General features: G+C 53.3%; 1 protein-coding gene across 1 annotated transcript; it reads right to left on the bottom strand.

Annotated features, from left to right (window-relative positions):
- Positions 1-24,313, bottom strand: RBM18 (RNA binding motif protein 18). Its single transcript, XM_055135301.1, has 6 exons — positions 24,166-24,313; positions 20,555-20,683; positions 13,258-13,384; positions 9,666-9,752; positions 7,533-7,618; positions 1-2,024 (listed from the first exon to the last, which is right to left on the bottom strand). Exons 2-6 carry the CDS (start codon positions 20,665-20,667, stop codon positions 1,865-1,867), a joined length of 573 nt encoding a protein of 190 aa, XP_054991276.1. The 5' UTR covers positions 20,668-20,683; positions 24,166-24,313; the 3' UTR covers positions 1-1,864.
- Positions 24,314-24,321: the final 8 nt, after the last annotated feature.

Genomic DNA, 24,321 nt, shown 5'->3' with positions numbered 1-24,321 from the left:
CACAATGTCTTGCGTTTATTCACACAGGAGAGTAAGAATCGGTACAAATAAACATCGCTTTAAATACAAATAAATAGCTCTGGTTTCTAAAGGGAAAGACTCTAGAATTCAAAGTGAAGTATTTTCTAAGATCCTATTAAAAATAGAAGACTATTTTGCATCAAGTCAGTCCTATCTCACCATCGCCCTCTGAGAACGTAAGGAGAAAATGGTGAGCTCTATGCTCTACGAAGTTACCAGACCAAAAAAAAAAAAAAAAAAAAAAACCAAAAAAGAGGGGTGGGGGAGTGCAATTGTGCCACCCTCCTGGATCTGTCCCCCGAATGGAAGGGACGCATGTCAAATCACTAAGAAACGCAGAAACTACGCAACAGACCTAAGGTCTCTTAAAAGGGCTACCTAGGGAAAGGCGCTAAGAATTTCTCGGACTCGGTTCTAAGAACCTGGAGATCTCGCCAAGCTGCCAGTTTGAGTTCAAGAATCTTAAACTCACGGAGGCCTCCCGGGAGACTTGATGTTCCTCTGATCCAAGTTTCCTCTCACTAGGAGCAGTGCTCGAGAGTCACTCGCTGAGGGAAGCAGCAATGCTGGGGCCCCAAGGACCGAAGCTACGGACAGAAACTAAGTGACCGACGTCGCCGGCGCTGCCAGGCTCGCTGCTTCTCCCCGGGCGCTGCTGCTCCCCTTGGAAGGCTCCTGGCAGAGTCTGCCCGGGGAGAAGCTTTGGGAAAGAAGCTCCGTCCTCTCCCGAGGCTTTAAACCGGAAACGGGGAGCTCGCTGCTATGGTGCCGCCTGGCTGGGGCTCACGCCTGGGCCTCTGGGCCCTCCCTCCCGGCCCCGGGCACTCACACGTCCTCTGCTCGGACCCCTCCCTCCCGGCCCCAGGCACTCACACGTCCTCTGCTCGGACCCCACTAAAATGACTAGAAAAAAATGTTTGCGAGCCATCATCCAACGGTGTCTAGGGTTCTCAAAGAAAAAGCTTGCTTTTCTACTCTGTTTGACCAGGACACAATTCCAAATAGAACATTCTCATGCTATACAAACAACCTCATGCAGGTAAGAGCGATTTAAAAAGTCCCACAGTTAAAGAACATTTGATATTACAGAAGGCGGCAGGGCTCTTTAAAAAAAAAAAAAATCACTACAGAATAAAATTCCAAATAGAATTTCATTATGGTTGGTGTATGATACTGAATTTTGTTCTCGTTTTGTTGATGTCGAGTTTTAAGCCACACACCATGTCTGCCTAGTTGAGATTTTTGAACCAAGGAGCATCACTCGAAAGAAGACCTCAATACTTGCTCTAAGAACCAGCTTTCTCTTGCCGAGGACTCTCTCCCGCAGCGCAGCTAGCGGGGCTGCCGCAACGAACTCGGGAACACCAGCTCCCAACAGGATTCCAAAGACTTCACTTCCTTCCCCGTTTCTCGCTTTGCAGGTTGCAAAGACACTTGAGCACAAGAGGGAAAAAAAAAAAAAAGCTCTATTATTTTTAAGACGGATGTTAATAAATTTAGTTTCCTGATTGAAATAGTAACTTTTTTAAAAAAGTTTGCCTTTCTGGCAGCAATATATGTTGTTTCTGGAGCTACAAATGCAGACGGACCAGCCAACTAGCGCATCCCAGAGTTTGAGTCACAGATTTGGAGGGAATCCTATTTATTCTGGACAATGCTCAATTCCACACATACTTCAGGGGAGCAAGAGCCGTGAGAACATCCAAAAGCGTTACGTCACCACGGTCCACCGTGTGCTGCGTGCGCTGCTGGGCAGTGCCGGTCACGCGAGAGGGAGGACAGAGGCGCAGGCGCTGAGGGGTCGGGGCCCCGTGCGCCTGCGCGGGGACGGGAACCGCAGCCATCACCTCCGGGACCTCCAGGCTGTTCTCGAGTACGGAGTAGTCCTTTTTTTATCCGGTGGCTTGAAGTAGGAGTACACCGGGGCGGCGGGGTACTCGGCATCCGGGTTCTCGGCCATCATCTTCAGCTTCGCTTCGATGGCTTTGATCTTCGCGGTGACACTGTGGAGAGGACAGCAGAGGGTCAGAGTAGGGCTGGGGACGGCAGGTCTCACCTGTCCGGGACACATGGGGACGGACACACACACACACACACACACACACACACACACACACGCTGGTTTTAAGAAAGACTCGAAGGTCTGGACGTTCTGTGGTCACACACACACACACACGCTGGTTTTAAGAAAGACGCGAAGGTCTGGACGTTCTGTGGTCACACACACACACACACACACACACACGCTGGTTTTAAGAAAGACGCGAAGGTCTGGACGTTCAGAGGTGGTGTGCCACCTGGCGGCAGGCAGACACTGGCAGAGACGCGAGGGTCAGGGGGCTTTGTGGCTATGCCAGTCTATATCGCCCAGTCACACAAACTCAGAGCCCCTCCAGGAACAACTTTCACGTATCCGAGACACCTAAAGGTCGCTAAGCACCAGGCAGCGCTCCGGGTTTTGCTGGGAGCCAGATGCCGTCAGGAGCGTTTCAGTCACTATCACCGAAGCCCCAGGCCCAGAGGCTGCTCACCGTCTCACACCTGGCAGTGAACAGGGACGCAATAAAATGAACTTGTGCAGGAATCAATAGCAGGGCCGGGAAGAGGGAGTGTACACCCAAAATGTTTTGCTCCCCTGCCCCACCTGTGTTGTCTTTTTGGGTCATAACCGGGAGCACTTGGGGCTTACACCTGGCTCTGTGCTCAGGGATCACTTCCGGCAGAGCCTGGGTTGGGGGGGACCATGTGGGGTGCTGGTATCTGCCTTTTTGAGACAGACTTATTCCACTACTTCACTGACTTAGCTTCTATGAGACACTAGCAGTCACTAAGATCACAGACACAAAGTAGGCCCGTGGTTGCTGGGGGGTGGGGGGGAGTGGAGGAAGTAGAAACAAAGTTACTGTTTAACAAAGTTTTCATATTACAAGATGAAAACAACTACAGAGGTAGATGGTAGTGATGCTTGGACAACACTATAAATTATTTGTAACAATCGATGATATACTTAAAATAATTAGGATGCTGAATTTTGTTATGGGCATTTTGTAATTAAAAACACTGCAAGGGGGCTGGAGCAATAGCACAGCGGGTAGGGTGTTTGCCTTGCATGCAGCCGACCTGGGTTGATTCCATCATCCCATAGGGTCCTCTGAGCACTGCCAGGGGGTAATTCCTGAGCGCAGAGCCAGGAGTAACCCCTGTGTATCGCTGGGCGTGACCCAAAAAAAAACAAACAAAAAACAAACATTGCAAGAACAGGGCGGAGCAATAGTGCAGTGGGGACGGCACTTACCTTGCACGTGGCCGGCCCAGGTTCAACCCCCGGCACCCGATATGTTTCCCCGAGCCCCACCCGGAGTGATCCTTGAGTGCAGAGCCAGGAGTAAGCCCTGAGCACCCTCAGGGTGGCCCGAGAACAATAACAGAAACTGAAAAAATTCATGAAGTTCTGACAGCAATATTGCAAAGGAGGCTTCTGGTCTTATTTTTCAGATAAAAGGATGCCAGGCACAGAAACCTGTTAGCTGCCCAATGTTCTCTAGCTGAGACTTGTGAATGGACTCTGAAGCCCATTCTACTGACTATGGTACTAACTTTTGGACCATTGACAATGCGAATAATTCCTGGGAAACCATTAGAAATCTCTCTCTCTCTCTCTCCTCTCTCTCAACAAAGTTGTGTCTGTACAGATGTCACTTACATGGTGCTTACACAGCGCCAGAGGCCGTGCCCAATGCCTCTTGGAGTTTTTTTTTTTTTTTTTTTTTGGCTGAGAACTCCAGGTCTTCTTGGCGTGGGGTGGGCGACCTCTACACTCCCCCCTGTACGTTCAGAAGCCCTGGCAGCAACACCCACATTCTACTGCCACTGCCATATAAGCTCTCTGCCCAGTTAAATATTCTGGATTTTCGGAGCGTGTGCCTGCATTTATGCAACATCTCTTGGAGTCTTTTGAACCCTTGCACCACCCTTGTGAGGTTTTATTTCATTTATTTTTGCTCTGGGGTCACACACCTGGTAACTCTTGGTTCTGGGCTCAGGATCACTCAGGGGACGGCATGTGGTACGAGGCATGGAATCTGGGTCAGCCGCACGCAAGGCAAGAAGACTGCGCGCTGTGCCGGCTCTTGGGCCCATTCTTCTAAGGTTTTAGAAGGAAAAGCAAATACGGAGGGCAGAGCTATGCCCCAGGCTCACACATCTCACAGGCCGAGGGGCGGGGACTCAAGTCCAGCCTGCTGGGGAGCAACGTCCTTGCTCCTTCCTCTCCACCAGGCTGGAAGCTGAGCAGGCGTGAGAGGAGAGAGGAGACGGAGCAGAGCTGAGCAGGATCCCCTCCCGCCGCGGGCCAGAGCTGGGTCAGGAAGCAAAGCACACGGGCAGCAGGCGTTTCATCCATTTCTGATGCTGCCAACGGCCTACAGTCAGAGGGACTTAATGGGGATACACCATGGACGACCAGACCCCCTCAGAAGGTAACGGCTCATCCTTCTCCGGGGCACTGGAACGTTCACAGATGGCGCTTTACCAGACTAGCAGCTGCTCCATGAACAGGGCCAGGCGGCCACGCCTTCCCCCAGCTCGAATCACAGGGCAACAGCCTTCTCGAATTAGGCAGGGAGTGACGAGAAAGCTGTAAGCTCAGGCTCTCTAGATTCAAAAACTGATGACGAGCCGGAGCAACAGTGCAGCGGGGAAGGCGTTTGCTGTGTATGCGGCGGACCCGTTTTGATTCCCGGCATGCCATATAATCCCCCGGACACCACCAGGCGTAGTTCCTGAGTGCAGAGCCAGGAGGAACCTTTGGGCATCACCAGGTGTGGCCCCCAAATTCAAAAATTCAAAAAAAAAAAAAAAGATGAAAAACACTAGTGCAAAGTACCAATTTGGAAAATAAACCAGAGTGGAGTTCACTGTTTTATGAGGCTGTCACCAAGCACAAAAGCAGCCACCCACCTGTGATCAAGGTTAAATCCTGATGGGAAGAGGCCGGAGAGATAGCACAGTGGGGAGGGCATTTGCCTTGCAAGCAGCCGACTAGGGTTCAATCCTTGGCGCCCCATATGGTCGCCTGAACCCTCCAGGAGTGATCCCTGAGTGCAGAGCCCAGGAACCACCCCTCAAAACTGCTGGGTGTGACCCCAAAACTAAAAGACAAACAACCCCCGCCTAACCCCCCCTCACCCAGTGCCAACATTAGCAGCAGGAAAGTTAATACCAACAAAGATGAACAAATCAAAAGCTGCAAAAGAAAAATAATAAAAATTTATTTTGGACGTTTTTTTTTTTTCTTTTTGGGTCATACCTGGCGATGCTCAGGGTTTACTCCTGGCTCTGCACTCAGGAATTACCCCTGGCGGTGCTCAGGGGACCATATGGGATGCTGGGAATTAAACCCGGGTTGGCTGCGTGCAAGGCAAACGCCCAACCTGCTGTGTTATTGCTCCAGTCCCTGTTTTAGAATTAAAAAAATTTTTTTATACCAAGCCGGGGGTTGGTCAGAGCTTACTCCTGGCTCCGCACTTAGGGATCGTTTCTGGCCAGGCTTGGAGGACCAACCAACCATACGTGGTGTTGGGATTGAACCAGCGTTGGCCGAGTGCAAAGTCAGTGCCCTGCCCCTGGTACTCTCTCTGGCCCCAATCAGCATTCTATTTATTTATTTATTTTTGCTTTTTGGGTCACACCTGGCAATGCACAGTGATTACTCCTGGCTCTGCACTCAGGAATCACCCCTAACGGTGCTCAGGGGACCATATGGGATGCTGGGAATCGAACCCGGGTTGGCCGCGTGCAAGGCAAACGCCCTACCCGCTGTGCTATTGCTCCAGCCCCAGCATTCTTTCTTTTTAGTCAGCCTCACCTGGTGGCATCCAGGGGCCACACCTGGCTCTGTGCTCAGGGCCACACAGCAGAGCTGGGACTCGCACCGCTCTCGCGGCTGCAGCCACGTGCTAGGCAAGTTCCTTAACCTTTGTAGTATGTTCCGGGCCTGGCAGAGTTACTTTCAGTCTGTTGATCTTGTCATTCTTAAAAATGTCTCAGGCTTCCCTTCCCCGGCAGTTTAATGATATGCGTGCGCCTCCTTTGCATGGTTCAGAAAGGAGATGAGAAAGGCTCTGGCTGTGCTGTCCAGCGCGGTCACACAGCCACTGCCTTCCTGACTGTGGGACAGAGCACTGACATCTGAGCCTTCTGAGGCAGTGAAATTCCTCCATAGCGCTCTCTCTGTCTGTCTGTCTGTCTCTGTCTTTTGGAGCGTGTGTAGTTTTCTGGGCCACACCCGGTGTTGCTCCAGAATCACTCCAGGCAGGCGTGTGGAGGACCAGATGGGTTGCTGGGAACCGAACCCAGGTCAGCCGCAAGCAAGGCAAGCTGCTGTCTCCAGCCGCATCCTTCACGCACCCCCCTGCTTTCTGGATCAGTTTAGAGCTGCACAAAGCCCAGAGTGTCCCTGAAGAGGTGACGAGGCTGGAGGCCCAACAGTCCCAGCTGTAATCTGGACGCTACTCTTTGCATTCCAGGCCGAGGTATTTTACCCCACTAAGTTTGTCTCCTCCTTCGTAAAATGAGTGTAACAGAACTTTTACCAAAATATTTATGATAATTCGCTGACATACAGCATCTGAAGTATTCAGCACAGGCAGTGCCTGCCTCACAGCAACCTCCTTAAATCCTGGCTATTGTTAGCGTTATTGTTATAATTTCTCCTGAGGTTATGATGCAAAAATAAAAGAAAGAAAGAAGGAAAAAAAAAATCCTTCCACTTCTGTTCAGCCGTCCACTTCCCCTTTCTCTACCCAGCCCACTGCTCCTTCTGTTTTGAATTAACTCCAAAGAAGTAACTGACAATTTGTACATATTAGAACCCAAACTGTTAGTCACTGAAACGGCACAGCGAAGGGAAGCCCTGCACACTGAGAGCCTGGCGGGGGGAGCTGAGGTGACCAACACCAACGATACTCGAGGTGTGAGTCAAACGTTTGTTTTGAGGCGACTGGCTGTGCCAGAGGCAGCTGCCTTCCCAGGACTGAGGCCGGGAGCAGTACGAGCAGTACTCCTCTCTCTTTTTTATTTTTATTTTTTAAATGGTGTATGTTTATTTATTTTTTTTGCTCTTTGGGTCACACCCGGCAATGCACAGGGGTTCCTCCTGACTCTGCACTCAGGACTTACTCCTAGCGGTGCTCAGGGGCCATATGGGATGCTGGGAATTGAACCCGGGTTGGCCGCGTGCAAGGCAAGTGCCTTACCCATTGTGCTATCGCTCCAGCCCCCCTCTGCCTCCTTTCTGCAGTTCTATAACTGGGTAACACGTGGTCCTGGGGCGGCAGGAGGAGAGATGCACACACCCTGGAGACTAACCCAGTCCATCTCCCAGCGTGCCAAAGGTTAGCGGATGCTATTGTCAATGCCCGTCCGGAGATTTCCCGGACGCAGAGGAAGGCTTGCCGGGAGGAAGCGGCAGGGCTCTGGGCGAGTGCGCGGCTCCCCCGGGGCCCGCTTACCTCAGGTTGGACTGAGCAGGCTCGGTGCTGGAGGATGGCTCGAGGCTGATGGGGAGGATCTTATCGTTCTTGTTGTGATCGTACCTCTGGAAGGAAGGAAGAGGGAAACCACTCGGGGGAGAGCTCCAGAAAGCCCCCGTCCTACGAGAGTGACCAGCTCACTCACAGACAGCTTGACAACTGCTCCCCACGGGGAAATAATGCAAACTCCACTAAGTATGAATTTACAAAAAAAAAAAAATTAGAATAAGCATCCCACTGAGTCATAAGTCCTCATTTCGTATAGGAGGAACCTCAGCTTTTAAATTCATGCCCAGCACAAAAACACAGCGAGGTGTACTATTACAATCTTATTAAATAAGTGTATTTTTTTTGGGGGGGGGCGGGGAGGCACACCTGGCAGTGCCCAGGGCTTACTCCTGGCTCCGCTCTCCGGGACCACTCCTGGCGGGCCTCAGGGGACCATCGGGTGCCGGGAATCCAACCGGGGTGGGTCACGTACAAGACAAGCACCGCCCTGCTGTACTGTCGCTCCAGCCCACTGGGCTGAATTCAACTGTTACCTATGGCCTCTTAGCTAATCTCTTTTACTGCCCTCCCGGCACACGATCCCTGCTCCCTGAGCACAGAGCTGGGAGTAGCCCTCAAGCACCCCCAGGTGAGGCCCAACTTGCCCAGCGCCCTCGCTGCTTCAAACGAGACCAAAACAGTCACTGGCAGGGCTTCGCGGGGCACCGAGCGTCGGTGTCCAACTCTAAACTGATCTGCACGAGCAAGAAGAGGAGGGACAGTGTTTGCAGCCACTGACGATGCAACGCTCTGTACTGAAGGAGCAGATACACTCAACATCAGATCACCATCTGCTCCCGGTGACAGGGCGAACGTTAGAGAGCAGGCAGGAGCCTCGGGCCCACAGAGTTGCCGAGGAGAGGAGCGCGAGCAGGAGGAGTCGAGAGGGACGGGAGCGCTGGTGTCTCCTGCGTGTCTGCTCATGAGGTGCGGGAGGGACCGCGACAGCCTGGCAGTCGAGACCTGACTTCCTCCTGCATAGAAAACGCATGTGGCAATGCTTCTCGCTGCTTCTGCTCTAACTGAGAGGGCTCCGTGATCACCTGAAGTGCTCGCCAGGCTCCAAAGAGTCTGACTTTCAGCTCGGATGCTGAGCTCTGAGCGTCTGGTTCCCTGTGCCTCTACCGGGCACTTCCTGCTCAGACGCTGCCCCCAGAGCTAGAGTGACGCCTCGACAACTGGAACAGAAGTCTGGTAGCGAGTCCGGGGAGGGCTCAAAGGGCGTCCTGCAGGCCACACCTGGTTCTATCCTCAGCACTGCGGGGGGGACCTTGCGCCCAGAGCCTGGAGCAGCCCCGTGGAAGGAGGGGAATCAACGCGGCACCCCTCCCACCTCTGCTCCGGGCCTGAGAGAACGCCACCCGCCTTCTCCAGCACGTTTTCAGGGGCCAACTACAGAGGAATAAAAGCAGTTTGCCCTTCTCAGGGTTCCAAGGGAAAACAATACGCAGATACCGTAAAGCTGCACAAAAGAACCCCCCAGCTCTCCGGAGTGAGAGGCCAGTGCTTAGAGCAGTCCTTCCGACGGCCCGTTTCCCAGGCACTTAGGACAAACACATGCAAGCTCCCCACAGAACTGGGACGCTGGGAGGAGTCTAATAATGCCTAAAGCAGCTAATTTAAAAAATAAATACAATTTTCCCCTCCGAAGAATGAGAGCGAGTGAGCGAGAGAGAAAGGGAGAGGGAGAGAGACAGGGAGGAAAAGAGGGAGAGCGAGAGAGGGAGAGAGAGAGAGGGAGGGAGGGAGGGGAAGGAGAGGGAGAGACTGAGTATACACATCAGCCACATGGAAAAATCAATCAAAACCAGAATCTGTGGGTATGTGGAGAGAAACAACGAAGGAACTTAATCCCTCCTGAGATGGCTCTCAAAAGAAAAATCTGGCAACACATGGTAAATACAAGGAGGAGACCAAAGTCTGACTGTTCCAGATGTGGAGAGGCTGGGAGGCAAACGGTGAGTGGAGAGAGGTCTCTCGGCGGCTCGTTTGGGAGGGCCGTCACGCAGTCTCTTGGCACCTCCCCCCCACGCCCTGCAGCCCCCCACCCCTACCCCGACTTACCTTCACTTGGGCATGCGCCCACCGTACCACCAGCTTCTTGGACAGAGCCAGTTTGCCATTGAGACACTGGATGGCTTGTTCCGCTTCCTGTCCGGGAAAGGGCTGATGTTAGTGGACCAGGCGGAGGCCCAGGGCACGGCCCGTCTTGCTGGAGGGTCTCACTAGCTTCGAGGGCCGGGATTCTGACCCACTGCTCTTGGGAAGCGACTGGCTCAAGGCAGTGACGGCTAAACACAGGCAGAGGAACAGAAAAGGGCGTGGGCCCAGGACTCCGCACCCCGGCCCTGGCCTTGGCCCTGGCTGCGTGTGTCAGGCATGGCAGGCCCCACGCTGCCTCCCCTGAACAAGTGGATGGGCCAGCCGCGTTTCACAGGGGGTGGGTGGGGGTGGAGGGGAGTGGGGGGAGGTGAGGACTCGGAGCCCGGGGCCTGTTTCAAGCACCACATCAATGTTTGATAGCAGTATTTTTTTGTTTTTTGTTTTTGTGTTTTGGGTGCCGGGCAGCACCCGGGGCTCCCTGCTGGTGGGAGCTCAGGGGGTCACATGGGGTGCCAGGGATCAAACCCAGGTCGGTCGCATGCCAGGAAGATGCCCTACCTGCTGTACTATTGCCCTGGCCCTGGACAACAGTACTGATATTTTTCTACATATTCCACTTGGGTGAGGTAGCACCTACTCTCTCAGAACGGTATTCCAGGGGCCTCTATGCAGGGCCAAGGCTACACCCGGATCAGGGCTGCGCCTTCCTGAACTCAGGCCGAGAAACAGCGCTGGCTTCAAAGGGCACGGGAGGGAAGGGAACCAGGCCGGAAAAGGCAGGGGTGAGTCAAAGTGACCGTGAGCAGGGTATCGGCGCGGGCCAATCGAGGCACCTGGCTTGCAGAGCCAGGAATTCCCTGACCCTTTCCCTACCGCAGAGGCGAGCAGCAAGCCTGAAAGGAATTCCTGACACTGGGTAATGGTCACTCCGGGCCATTCCCAGGAAGCCTGGCCGTACTTGCCCATCCTGCCAAAGCTCTGCTTCGCGTGTGTGCAGGAGGCACGGGGCCAAGTGCACCCCATGCTGACCGGGGGTGAAGGAGCCCTTGAAGGAACAGGAAGAGAAACACAGGAGTCTCTCTGAGGCCGCACTGGGACCCCACGGGCAGTCCAGGCTGCTCATTCCCCGGGTTACATCAGTAAATTGATCTTAAGTTTCTGGTCAAGTTTCACTCAGTCAACGTGAACTTGGAAGGTCTTTTTAAAACAAACAAACAAACAAAAGCGAAAAAACAATTCTGTAGTGCCAGCAGTAATAGGATGTCAGCATGATGTCTGCCTTCAAATTTCCTATCTCAGTGTATCACTTCCAGGTTCACGGAGTCGGCAATACCATTGAATGCCGATGGTGACTGACAGGCCTCCACTGATCCCTCCACTTCCTGCGCCTCCTCCTCCCCCTGCTGCTGCTCTCACACTCAGCCCGGTGCCCGCCTGGCGCTGCCCTGAGGCTCTCCTATGTTCTGGTCGGGGTGATGGAGGCTGTGCCCTCTCGTGGTGCTGCCAGGGTTTCGGGGAGGCCGGACACTGCTTGCAGCACTGGGGGTCACCGACACAACTGCCTACTGGGGAATCCATGCGGGGAGAGACAGCGGGGTGGCGAGCGCCCTGCCTTTCAAGTGTGGGGTAGGAGCCCCAGTGCCACACCGCAGTCCACTGCACCCGGGGGCGAGGGGGCGAGGGGGCGTGGAACCTGGGGGAGCACCACAACCAGCCACCACCTGGGTCGTGCCATCCCCACTGCAGGGAAGAGAAGCGGGAATGCTAACCACACGGCCAGGCCGTCGGCACCCTCAGAAACGTCTGAAGAATTAGAATGACACGTCACTTATTGTCTACGGGACTTGCAAATATTTTAGAAAATAAAAATTTCCAATACGAGAAAGACAACTGACAGCTTCCTACAATCTCAGAATACAGCGGTTTTTTGAGGGCAAGTTGGCAATTGTATTAAGAAAAAAATGTTTTCTTGCTGATGTCCTTTGTTTTCATAAACATACAGAAAATATGCACATTGTCAGACCTGCATGAGATTCCCAACGGATACTTAGGCTTTCGTGGGACAGCCTGAATCGCAAATTTAGAGAGTCTGTCTAATAACTTACCATATGATCATATGAAATGACACATTATGCAGCCGTCGAAGTGACATTGGTGTATTTTTATTTATTTTTGAATGTTGAGGCCGTACCTGGCTATGCTCAGGGGCTATTCTGGCTGTGTTTATAGTGGTCCTTAGAGGAGCTTGGGGGCCATGTATGACGTCAGGGAGTCTAACTGGGGTGGGTGGACTGCAAGCAAGTGCGGTGACCCCTGTACTCTCTGTCTAGTTGCTATTCTCCCTTTTATGGGGGGGTGGTTTGTTTTCAAATTAAGGCCTGCTTTTGGTTGTTTTGGGGCCACAGCCAGCAATGCCCAGGATTACTCCTGGCTCAGCATTTAGGAATCACTCCTGGCAGTGCCCAGGGGACAATATGGGACGCCAAGGATTGAACCCAGGCCGGCTGCATGGAAGGTAAATGCCTTACCCACTGTACTATTGCTCGGACCCCAGAGGCTTACTTAATGTATAACAGAATGCATAAACATTAAGGATACAGCTACCTTGAATTTTTACATATGTACATACATTAATAGCTACGGTGGTAAAACCACAGTATCGTGATATATAATATTATTTTGATGTGTGTTAGGTGACAGAAAAATTTTAATGCACCTAGTGGTAAACATGATAATATGATCCTATCTGTGCTATGAGCTATGAATGTGGAAAGACTAGAAAAATATATAACTATCAGCGTGATTATTTCAGGCTGAGAGAAGTTACTTATTTTCATCTATAAATAAGCACGTTACCTTTAAAACAAGAAAAACATTCAAATATAATTACTAATAAAGTAATTAGCCAGGCAATGTTTTTACATATGAATTATCGAGCTATCGCGGGGACTGAGAAGTGCCTCTGCATTTAATGACATTCAGATTCAGTTTCTTTATAAACGCATGTCAACTCCCAGGCAGAGACTTGCCCCCGCCCCGCCCGCCCCCCCCAGAAGATACCTCTGTGTGTGTGTGTGTGTGTGTGTGCGTCCTGGCCACCGCAGGACTTTCTCTTCTACGTACAAACGCCTGTGCCTGCATTTGTTCCGGGCCCGAGACAGGCACATTGTAAGGAAAATGCAATAAAAGAGCCTGTGGGTGGCTGACCACAGACGAGGGGGGCTTCTGCACCACGGGGCAGAGCTACTGGAAGAAAAGGAGGCTTTGTTGGCCAACCGCGGACGGAAAAACAAAACAGAACAGGGGGGGAGGCAGCCGTGTGCTTCGTGCGGGCACCCCAAAGCGTTTGGTCGGGAAAGTGGGTCAGGCGCCTTCCAGCGTGGGCCCAGGGAGGAGGGCCGATGTGGAAAGCGGTCACGAGGTCAGTGGGGCCGAGGTCCAGCTCGCTGGAGGGCCCCAGGGCGAGGTGCTCAGAGACCCACCAGACGTGGCTCCGGCCGGCCGGGGAGGGTCACCGGGAGCAAGGCCCACCTGACGCCCAGGGCTGTGTTACCTGCTTAGTCTCAAAGTTCACGAAGCAGTACCCGCGGGGCTGGCCCTCCAGGGCACCCGACTTGTGAAAGAGGAAGTCGAACTGCTTCACGGTGCCGAACTTCTGCAGGAGCTTGAGGAGGTGGTACCTGTGGGGAGACAGAGCCCATGAGCCCCCGTCACTCAAAAGCACGAGCTCATTTTTTTTGGGGGGGGCACCCCTAGTGATACTCCTGGGTTACTCCTGGCGGTTCTTGGAGGCCCCATACGGGATGCTGGGGATCAAACCCGGGTCGGCCGCATGCAAGGCAAACGCCCTACGCGCTGCGCTATCTCTCTGGCTCCCGGAGTTCACAGACCCCGGGAATGAACTTGATCCCTGCCCACGTCCCCCACCCAAACTGCTGCGCTCCTTTATTTGGCAAGCAGGGTTGTTTGCCTCCATGTGGAACAGGAACTCTCGTGGCTACGGGTCTGTCCGGCACAAAAATACCAAACAACAACAACAAAAAAAACCACACCTCACAAACAGCTGTCTGGCCCACAAACAGGGACAAAGCTCGAAAATAGCGCCGATCTATTTATTTTTAATTTCTTGGCAACGCAATCGCATTTGTGAATAACTCGAACTTCATCAGAAACACACGCGCCCACACCCCAACGCCAGTCTACCCTATCTCAGAAACAGAGCAGCCCGTACCCGTCAACAACGCGACAACAACGCAACCGCCCTGGCCGCCTTCCCGGCTGGCTTCCTTTGACGGCACTGGGGGAAACGGCCCAAACCCACGCCGCGGCGCGTGGCGTGGCACTAAGTGCTCGGGAGCGACTGCATGTTAGGGCCGTGACCGAGGCGGGTCCCAACAGGGCCGGGGGAACCAGGCCCGTCCTACCGAGCCTCCCGCCTCGGGTCCTCAGCCCCCCCATCCCCGGTGCCTGCACAGGCCGGTCCCCGGGAGTACGCAGGGATCAGGCACAGGCGGGCCGAGGAAGAAAGGCCTCCTGCCGGGGGCTGCCCCCAGCGCCCGCCACTCCGGCCCTCGTCCTGGCCTCGGTTTCTATGGAGCTTTCAAGTGACTCAAACAGATGTGGCCAATCTCAGTTCTGACTTCCTGTCATCTGAGGTGCGGGTGAGACAAAGCGAGCACTCTCCCGCTTCCCTTTTCCTCTGGCCTTCCTCCTGGCATCCTCCGCGCTATTCAAACGGAGTCAAGGCTTTCTCGAAACAATGCTGCCCCTGTGATACTAAAAAGGTATCGGTCCACATGCTAAATCTGTTATTACTGGGAATTCTGCCCCACAGGGAGTCGGCGAAGCCATCCCTTCAGCCACATTTCTAGTCACATTGTTTCGAGGACCCGAGGCAGAGAGAGCCCATGGGGACCACGTGCGGCCCTGGACTGGGCCCTAAGGTACCTCCACGGGCCCATCACCAGGGGTCAGGGGCCCGACAGTGGGCCAGGCAGACAGACAGACAGACAGACAGACGGAGCACAGGGCTCCGCTGGGGCAGGAAGCAGAGATCCCAGTGTGGGCCATGGAATTGAATGTGGGCATCAGACCTGTTTTGAAAGGGAAGAGAGCGGAGAGAGCCCAGTTCCCACATATTCCATCAGGGGACCCACTGCGGGAGGGAAGAGGTGGGGGGACGGGGGAGGGCAAGGTCTGGGTAGGTCGGGGGGTGGGGATGGGGGCTGGAGACTTTTCAGGGGAAAGCGAGATACCTCAAGTGCAAATTCTGGTTTTCCTTGAGTGTTTGAACAGGCAGATGACGGGGCCTCTCAGAGAACAGAGGAACTGTGATTCCCGCCCGCATTGCAATGGGCAGCTGCACCTCTCACATCCTGTGCCCACCCAAACCATCACGCTAACTGCCAGTGAATGGTGGGGCCAACTTGGCTTTAAAAAAAAAAAAATCTCAGGGCTACTGTGGGCCGGTCATCTTTTCATTAGCTGCATTCTGCTTAATAGCAGGAAGGTAAGGCGATTGGCATTTCCTAGGAAATGAATTTTAATTTATTCGGTGGCGGGGGGAGGGTGTGTGGAACGCCGACAGATCATTCTTTAAGAAGCTGACAAACACGCGCTGCCCGAGAAATGTGACCTTAAGATTCCAGGAACATCTGCTTAGGGCCGTGTCTTTCAACTTCTCCGGGATTTCTTTTCTTGTTTGATAATTTCTTGAAATTATCGGAACGCCGAAACAAAAGGAATGAAATGTTTACTATTTTGCTTCCTGGAGATGGGGACTGCAAGCTCTGATAGTGAAAAAGGCCTGAAGAATCTTGCTTTCACATCTGCAAACACTTTCATCTGCCGCTGAAGTCTGAGCGCGCGTTCGCTACTCATCAGCCGCGCTTCTCCAAATGAAATATGGGCCCCGAAGCCCGAGGGAGCCAGGGGATTTGTATGCCAGTTCTATGCGTACGCCTGCAACTTCGTCAGTTTTCTTTTTTCTTGATGTTTGGGTCACACCTGGCTGTACTCAGAGTTTACTCATGGCCCTGTGCTGGGGTGTGTGTGTGTGTGTGTGTGTGTGTGTGTGTGTGTGATTGCTGGTGCGTGTGTCTGTGTGCGTGACTCCTGGACTCCTGGCAGTGCTCAGAAGACCAACCATAGGGGGCCGGAGCGATAGCACAGCGGGTAGGGTGTTTGCCTTGCACGCGGCTGACCCGGGTTCGATCCCCGGCATCCCATATGGTCCCCCAAGCACTGCCAGGAGCAATTCCTGAGTGCAAAGCCAGGAGTAACCCCTGAGCATCGCTGGGTGTGACCCAAAAAGAAAAAAAAAAAAAAAGAAGACCAACCATATGTGGTGTCAGAGGCTGAACCCAGGCTTGGTGCTTGCAAGGCAAGTATCTTACCTGCTGTGCCATCTCTCCGGTCCCTTCATCAGAGTCCTCTGTCCTGGGTCTTGGGAAGGACCTTCCTGGGCCAGGGGAGGGGCTGCCTGTTCTGCCTGCAGGGGGCTCTGGTGTGACCCCCAGTACCACCTGTCCCCCAAGCACTGCCAGGCGCTTGGGGGACAGGTGGAGAAGTGCTCAAGCACCGCCCAAACCCAACGACAAATAACAAACACTTGTTCAAGCTCAGAGGCACGAACATAAGCACTTTCGTAACCGGGCTACCTCCACTACACTGCACAGATAAAGCGGCCTGCCTGCAGTGACGGTCTACGTAAGTGCTACAAGCCACATGGAGCACGTCAAGTCCTGTAGTCACCTGACTATGCAAAGGAGTAAGACTGGGCCCCCTTCCCGACCTGAAATCTCAACCTTTTTTTTCTTCACCATCCCCGTGGGGTGGTTTTGGTGCCCAAGAGCTCTGGGTTAGAGAACATTCTAACAGCTAACATACTAACAGGCCACGAAACAGCTCAGCACTTGCCACAGAGGCATGGGCGTGAACAGAGGAAAAGGCGGCGGAGAGACGCTCCCGGAAAGTGAGGTGCCTGAGCACGACAGTGCGGGGAATGCCAGGGGCAGAGGCGTGAGGGGAGGGGTGCAGGGGAGGGGGTGAGTGCCCAGGCGGCACGGCAGGCAGGGCGCTGGCAGTGAAGGCCGGACGCAAGTCTGGCGGGACTTTTACTTTGACGCTGAGTTGCTGGGAGACAAATGAAAGGGCAGTGGGGAAGGTTCTCAGTGTACGAGTGACTCCGAGAAAATTCTCAAATAATAATAATAAAAAAAGACGATGCGAGATACAGGTCTTTAACGTTCTCTGTATGGGGCGTGATCCAAATGTAAGTAAAGGCTATTTCACAGAGACCAAGGCATGGAAAGAAATCAGGGCGGGAAAATGAGGACTGGGCTGCAAGAGAAACTGGAGGGCACTTGCCTTAGATGCTGAGACTTGACCTGTCCTTCTGAGTTCCACTCCTGACAGTGCAGGGTGTGTGTGTGGGGGGGGTAGGAGGGAGAGAGGGGCACAGAGAAGGGAGAGAGAGCGGAAGGGGGAGGGCGAGAGGGAAAGGGAGACAGGGAGGGAGATGGAGCCAGAGGGGGAGAAGAAGGAAGGGATGGAGAGAGAGAGGGAGTGGAGAAAGAGGGAGAGAGGTTCCCAGATTATTTGGCCTACCACTTCCTTTTCAGGAAAAAAACAAAAAGTTACTTGGTGAGTCCCAGAAACCTTCTGGAAATGAACAAGCAGAAAGTGCTCCCCAGTTGCACCTGGGGTAATACTGTGCACCCCTGGGGGCAGCACCGTCCACTCTGAAAAACATTGACTGCAGCATAGCATGACAGGAACGGGGTGCAGGAGTGTAAGTGCTTGGAATACTCTGGAAGGAAACTCTACATTTCCATAATGTACGACCCGCTTTGCTAAAACATTAGGACTTTTTTGCTGTAACTGGGTAAAGAACCCACGCAGCAGAGCCTGACAAGCTCCCTGTGGCATATTCAATATGCCAAAAACAGTAACAAGTCTCACAATGGAGACGTTGCTGGTGCCCGCTCGAGCAAGTCGATGAACAACGGGACGACACTGCTACAGACAGTGGGTAAATAAAATGAGTAGACAGAGCATTTCATGTTCACCATAAGCTAACACTGGTAGTTATGTCTTTAAAATACAATTGCTCTCTAATAAATTTGTTTGAGAAGGAAAATACCTGTAGAGCACAGAAGAAAGCGAGTCAGAGTGATTTCTGGGGCTGCAGAGGCGGAAATCACGTGTTGAGCCAACAGACCCTGCTGCACAGCCCAGGGCTTGGGGTCTGCCTGTGGCCCAGTGTCAGAGGAGCAGGGACACTGGTTTGGTGTCCATGTCCCTCGCTTTAGGCTCAGCGGAAGGAACAACCCTAGCTCTAACCGGGGACGTAAACTGAGGTGGTAGACGCCCATTTGAACCTTCCCACAAAGCGGCAAGATGCGGTGAGAACAAGAATCTCGTTCCAGGGACAGACAGACAGCGACCGGCGTTTCTCTTGCCAGACTGCGATGCAGACAGGCAGAGGCGAGGACGGGAACCATTCTTGCCACTTAGCGGGACACGGCTTTTCGGCTCAGCAGACACTGAGAGGCTGGGCAGAACCACGGGCCCATCCATCCTCAGAGCTGCACGCTGTAGAGAGAAGGCAAGGGGCTGGAGCAATAATACAGTGGGCGTTTGCCTTGCCCGCGACTGACCTGGGTTTGATTCCCAGCACCCTATATGGTCCCCTGAGCACTGCCAAGGAGTAATTTCTGAGTGCAGAGCCAGGAGTAAGCCTTGTGCATCGCCCGGTGTGACCAAAAAAGCACCCCCCCCACACACCAAATAAAAAAAGAGAAGGCAAATGAATTCAGTCCATTCCCTGATGACGGGGACAGGCTCTGCAAACGTCGTGATTGTCCGCCGTTTCCAGAGGGACAGTTACCTACACTGAGTTGGTTTGAGGTCGAGCAGGATACAGGAACTAAGCCTTATTACAATCCTGATGCGTTAGTTCACATCCATTTTCCACTTTCCTTTTCTTTTCCCTTTGGCTTTTTGGGTCACACCTGGAGATGCACAGGGGTTACTCCTGGCTCTGCACTCAGGAATTACTCCTGGCAGTGCTCAGGGGACCATATGGGATGCTGGGAATCGAACTTGGGTCAGCCGCGTGCAAGGCAAACGCCCTCCCTGCTGTGCTATCGCTCCAGCCCCGCCGCTTTCCTTATTTCAGCTCATATTCCTATCTCCTCTCCTCCCGACTTACAGGAGAGGGGAGCCCGGGTCTCCCCTGTTCCTGCTCCGAGACTACTCCAGAGGGAGGAGCCTGATCATTCACTGCATGCCCGCTATCACTGACCCGACAGCTCAACCCGCTCACGGTTACCCTCTCCAACAGAACTGAAAAACACCCCAAACTCAATTCCCTCTGCCAGGAACTTCCTTTCCTTGCCATGAGAGCAGGAGGTGGGGAGCCAATAATTCAATCAGCCTTGTGATCCCGTGGCCTCAGCGCCTCCATCTCTCGGGGCCGCTCTCCTTCGCCGGAGAAGAGAGCTGGACCACGTTAGGCGTCTGCAAGGGCGCTGCAAGGGTGCTCTGAAGGATCGCCAGGCACAGGTGGCCCTGGGCAGAAGGTGGTGGCTGCACTTCCTCCCTGATCGCATCAGACCATCTCTGAATGGTTATTTTTGCTGAGTGTTGGTTACTTTTAAGACAAGGCTCCTGAGATTGAAAAAAGTTTGTGTGCTACTTAGCACGGCACTCAGGAGGCTCCTGAACCACCTGACGAAGGAATAAAAACCGGAAGGGCTTGGCGAGCGCCTGAGACCCCTTCGAGCTTCCTTCACAGGGCTGTGGTCCAATGGTGCCTTGCTGTGACCACGGCGGTCTCCCGTGGGCTCTGGTCTAATGCTGCTGCTCTGTGGCAGTACCACGACTTCTGGATTCTTCATTTTGAATAGTAAAGGTATGCCGAGGCTGATTCTAGAAAATAATTCCCTACTAGCCTAAGAAGCCAAGTAATGGAAAATAATAAACCATAACTCCATCTGTAGCAGGAAGGAAAAGAAAATGGAGTATGGAGTGCAAAGTAGGATTTTTTTTTTTTCAACCTGATGTTCAGGGCTTACCCTGGCTCTGGGCTTAGGAATTATTCCTAGAGGCGTTCAGGGGACCACATGGGATATTGGGGATCAAACCTGGGTCTGCCACGTGCAAGGCAAGTGCCTGATCCGGTACCTTTTCAGTCTCCAGGCTGGAACATTCTGCACCCACCTTTGTCCATCACGTGATGCAGCCTAGAGGGGCAGGCTTTGGTGACCTTGGGTCAGACTTTTTAAAGTTACTTTTTAAAGGTCACGCCCAGCAATGTTCAGGGGTCACTCCTGGCAGTGCTCAGGAATGCCCAGGATCCAACCCAGGTGGGTTATGTGCGACGCAAAACCCCTACCCATTCTCCTATCGCTCCAGATCTGAAAATAGGGTTTCTTAAACATTTTTCATTGGTGACTACTTTCACCTAACAAACACAATACAGGTAAGCTCTGCCAGAAACGCCCAGTCATGAAGCAGATGATTCTGAACGATCTTTCTGCTTGCTGTGTATTCAGACACCCTTTACCGTCACTGCATTTTCCGTGAGTTCCCTCCCACACTGCTCAGCTACACGGGATTGTGATCATGGTGAAGAAATGAGGGTGTAAAGGCAAGCGAAGTCTATGAGCGGGTGTAAGAACAATGGCAACAGAGAACACGACATCCCTTCCGAAGAGAATTGAAACACAATTAGAAGTAAAAAACACGAATGCCCCGCTTCCCTTGAAGATCTCTGTAAACATCAGTTATTACCACCCCCCCGCCCGCCGTTTTGTAGACTGTTCTTTAAGATGACTGATACTTACTCTGTGATTTTGGGGTCCAGGTTGCCGATCCATAAGCGGTGCCCCTCCTGGAGGGAGCCCTCTGAAAGGATGGATGCATTCTCCAGGGGAAGAGTTTTGGTTTCTGTTTCCATCAATCTCTATGAAATACTAAAGAAAACGTGGACGTTAGGCAGGAGAGAGGACAACACGCTGCTAAAGGAACAGCGAACACGAGGCTTCAGATTCAGCAAACGCTGAGTGGAAGAGAGTCCGGGGTGGGCAGTCCCTTGGAGGCCTTGGCCACCCCCCAGCCCTAGGCCCTGCACCCACTCCCCCGGACAGCTCCTCGGGCACTGATGAAGTTCATGAAAGGGGCGGGGCTTCTGCCCGAAGAAACTCAAGCTTTCCACCTTCTGAAGCCAGGGACCGACGGGGCAGGAGGCCAAAGGCTCCACTACTGTATGAGAACCCAGTTCCACTGCGATTCCAGTTTGGTGTCCCCAAGCCAGCTGTGGATGCCACCAATGCATCTTACTGATCCCTCTATGTTTTCTCATGGGAAGAAGACTACGGTCAGACACTCTGGAGTTAGAACTGGGTGCAGAGCGCTGTGGGACCTGATGAACTCTGGGCTTTAGTTTCTTCTATGTGAAGTGCAGAGATTAAAGATAAAAACCTCACGACACATGGCAACCAGCATTAGTAATCAATAGGTGTTAGCCCTTTCCATTCCATCAGTACTAATCTGGGAGAGTCTGGGAAAACTTACTTCCTCCCTGGTTATCCCAGTGCCAGCACTTTGGAGAAGCGTAACACGGGGGAAGTGACCTGACTGCTCTGTCTTTGTGGCCTCACCTGTACACTGGGTTAGTATCTCCCAGGACTGTGCAGATTCACTGAATTAAAACATCCTCAAGCATTAAAGATACTACGTGGCACCTACAGAGTTTCCAACTAAGGTTAGCTGCTCTCACACCAAAACGCACGAGCAGTACAATGGAAATAGTCATAAAAACAACCTGTGTCAAAAATCCTGACTTTTCGTTTTAGCATTTCCATGGCAGAACCTAGCAAGCTCCCCATGGCGTATTCGATATGTCAAAAACAGTAATGATAGGTCTCATTCCTCTGACCCTGAAAGAGCCTCCAATTGTTGGGAAAGACAAGTAAGGAGAGGCTGCTAAAATCTCGGGGCTGAGTGTAACAGAGATGTTACTGGTGCCTGCTCGAGTAAATTGACGAACGACGGGATGACAGTGATGACTGGAAGTCACATCTCTCTAAGCTTCTGGTGCCTCATCTCTACAGGATGAATCTTGCATACATACTAGACCTGACTGCTTAAGTTTATTGTGAGAACTGAAAAATGAGATGAAGGCTGGAGAGACCATACAGCGGGAAGGGCATTTCCCTGCACACGGCCGACCTGGTTCAAGCCCAGACATCACATATGGTCCCCTGGCACTGCCAGGAGTGATCTCTGAGAGAAGATCCAGAAGCAAGTCCTGAGCACTGCGGGGTCTGGCCCTCTGCCTCCTACCCCACAATAAACAAAACGCTGAAAGACAGAAAACAAACAATGTGGTAGAGCAAGAAAGGATTTTCTAAAAAACTAGGAAGATGGCTGTCTGTGCCAGACTTCAGACGTTCCTGCCAGAGAAAACATGTGTCCTTTATAACCAGGAATGCCTCAGGGGTCAGAGCTGCGGGAGCTGGGTCTTAGCGACCACAGCCGCCATACACTGAGTGCCACCGTGCCATGCCCTTGTACCCATAGCAGCAGACAGCGTGTAACGAAAGGCTAGGACACAGTAGCCCCCAGGTAACTGCTGACTGCGGGGCCACAGCCTGCTTCCCCCGTCCCCAAGGGTATTATGTTTCCTTTCCCATTCACACAGTCTATCGAGTGATAAATGAGTAACAAGCATCTACTAATAATTACTAGATCCTGGCCTGTGTGCTGAGGATAAGAGAAGTGAATGAACTATGGCTCTTACTCCTCACTCCTGAAAGATGAACCAGACACAGAATTCCAGGGATGGAAAAGGGAGGAGGAACGTTCTGCCACCTCCTTGCTTCCCTTGCCTCCTCTTTTCCTAGAGAGTGTTCCTCTAAACACTCTATAAAGTTTAACTGAATTGCTGTTTTTTCGCCACTGGTGACAGAGCAGCGAACACACAAGATCTCAGACCTCAGCCCGCTTATAGTTGGAAGAGAAGGCAGACAAAAGCAAAATAAGCAAGACGTCTTTAGCAATAAATGCTTGCACACACGGCTGAGCAAAGTGGCCTGACAGGGAGACTCAACCGGACAAACTCACAATTACTGGAGAGCAGAGCCAGAGGGTAGCCCAGGGGCTTAAGCACTTGCCTTGCGCGCAGCTCACCTGTCACTGCGAGGTCCTCCAGTACCACGTAGCTGTCATACACTAAAGGCTGCCGTTCCCTCATACTCACTGCGGCAGCTACCCAGACAGCAAAGAGCTGCAGTAGCCCCTAAACGCTGACAGGTCTTCACCCCCCAAAAAGATGACATTAAATGAAAAAAACTACTGGAGAGAAGAGCTCAGAAGATGCCACTTGAGATGGATCTGGAAGGACAGGACCTCTGATTCTCTCCACATCTAAAAATAGCACCAACACCCACAGGCACTTAATACCACAAGGGAGGAAGCATTTTCAGGAAGAAGCATTCAGGACATGGACCCCAAATCCTGGCTTTCAGAACTCCTTGCTGCCTGACGTTTGTAAGACATCACCCCGAAAGTTCCTTTGAACGGGGGCCACTTTCATTTCCACACCCATTTACCGGCAATGCAGTGAGCTCCTGTCCCCTCTACCTTGGGTTCCCCTCGCCAGAATCTAAGTGCCCACAGGGAAGGGCTTTTGCCCAGGGCTGACCGCTGGCACTCAGGGCACTGCTCTGCTCCAGGCTGCTGCTCCACAGTCCCTCCATGTTCGTGACACGCCCCCACTCCTGTCCGGGGTCAGTTTCTTTTCCTCCATGGAATGGCCCAAGGATCCCTAGTCCTTGGCTTGGGTGTGAGGCTGCAATCTGACATCTGTGCCAGCTCGATGCAGAGCGCATGGTGACACGGAGGGTGGAGTGAGAAACCCAGATGGCATGCGACTATCAAAACAAACAACAACAAAAAAACAAAACCACAGCCTTTGCGCGCAGCAACTGAGACAACAACCCCTTCGATGCACAGGGTTGGCCAAAAATAGGAGTCTCCATTGCTCTCCCGGCTGAGCCTCTGCCACCCCGGACGTTGTGTGTGTCCGTGCGCGCGCGCGTGTGCATTGTGCAGGTGTGTGCGCGGGTGTCCGTGCGCGCACGCGCGTGTCCGTGCGCGCGCGCGCATTTGTGTGTGCTCGCGTGAGTCTGTGCGCGCGCACGCGTGTGCATCTGTCTCTGTGCGCGCGCGCGAGTGTGCTGAGGAGCGGCCCCGGCCCCGCGGGCTGGGTTCGGCCCGGCCCAGCCCGGTCGCTTCCCGGTGCCCGGGCATCCCCCGGCTTGTTGTTTCCGGGCCGGCGGCGGGACGATCCGGGGCGGGGCCTCGGCCGCCCGCTCGGCTCGGGCAGCCTTTCTCGGGGCGCCGCTCGCGGGGTCCGCGTCCAGGTGTCGGGACGCGTCGCGACCGGACTAACCTCGTGGCCTCGGCGTCGTCCCCTCGGCTCATGCCCCCCGAAGCACGTCCCGATTCGGCGCCCCCACGGCCCTGTAGACGCGTCCTCCCGTACGCCGCCGGCTGCCTGGCCGCCCGTGACGCACTACGCCTGCGCCGCGGCGCCGCCCCGTGACGT

The sequence above is a fragment of the Sorex araneus genome, chromosome 1, assembly GCF_027595985.1.
Source record: "Sorex araneus isolate mSorAra2 chromosome 1, mSorAra2.pri, whole genome shotgun sequence".
NCBI lineage: Eukaryota > Metazoa > Chordata > Mammalia > Eulipotyphla > Soricidae > Sorex > Sorex araneus.
This window is presented reverse-complemented; position numbering and strand designations above follow the sequence as displayed.

Excerpts from the sequence above, each read along its gene's own strand:
- RBM18 (XM_055135301.1), bottom strand. The coding sequence starts at position 20,667 with ATGGAAACAGAAACCAAAACTCTTCCCCTGGAGAATGCATCCATCCTT. Across the intron at positions 9,753-13,257 it reads TGAACTTTGAGACTAAGCAG|GAAGCGGAACAAGCCATCCA; the intron begins GTAACACAGCCC and ends TTTCCCGGACAG. Across the intron at positions 2,025-7,532 it reads CCTGCTCAGTCCAACCTGAG|TGTCACCGCGAAGATCAAAG; the intron begins GTAAGCGGGCCC and ends TCCTCTCCACAG.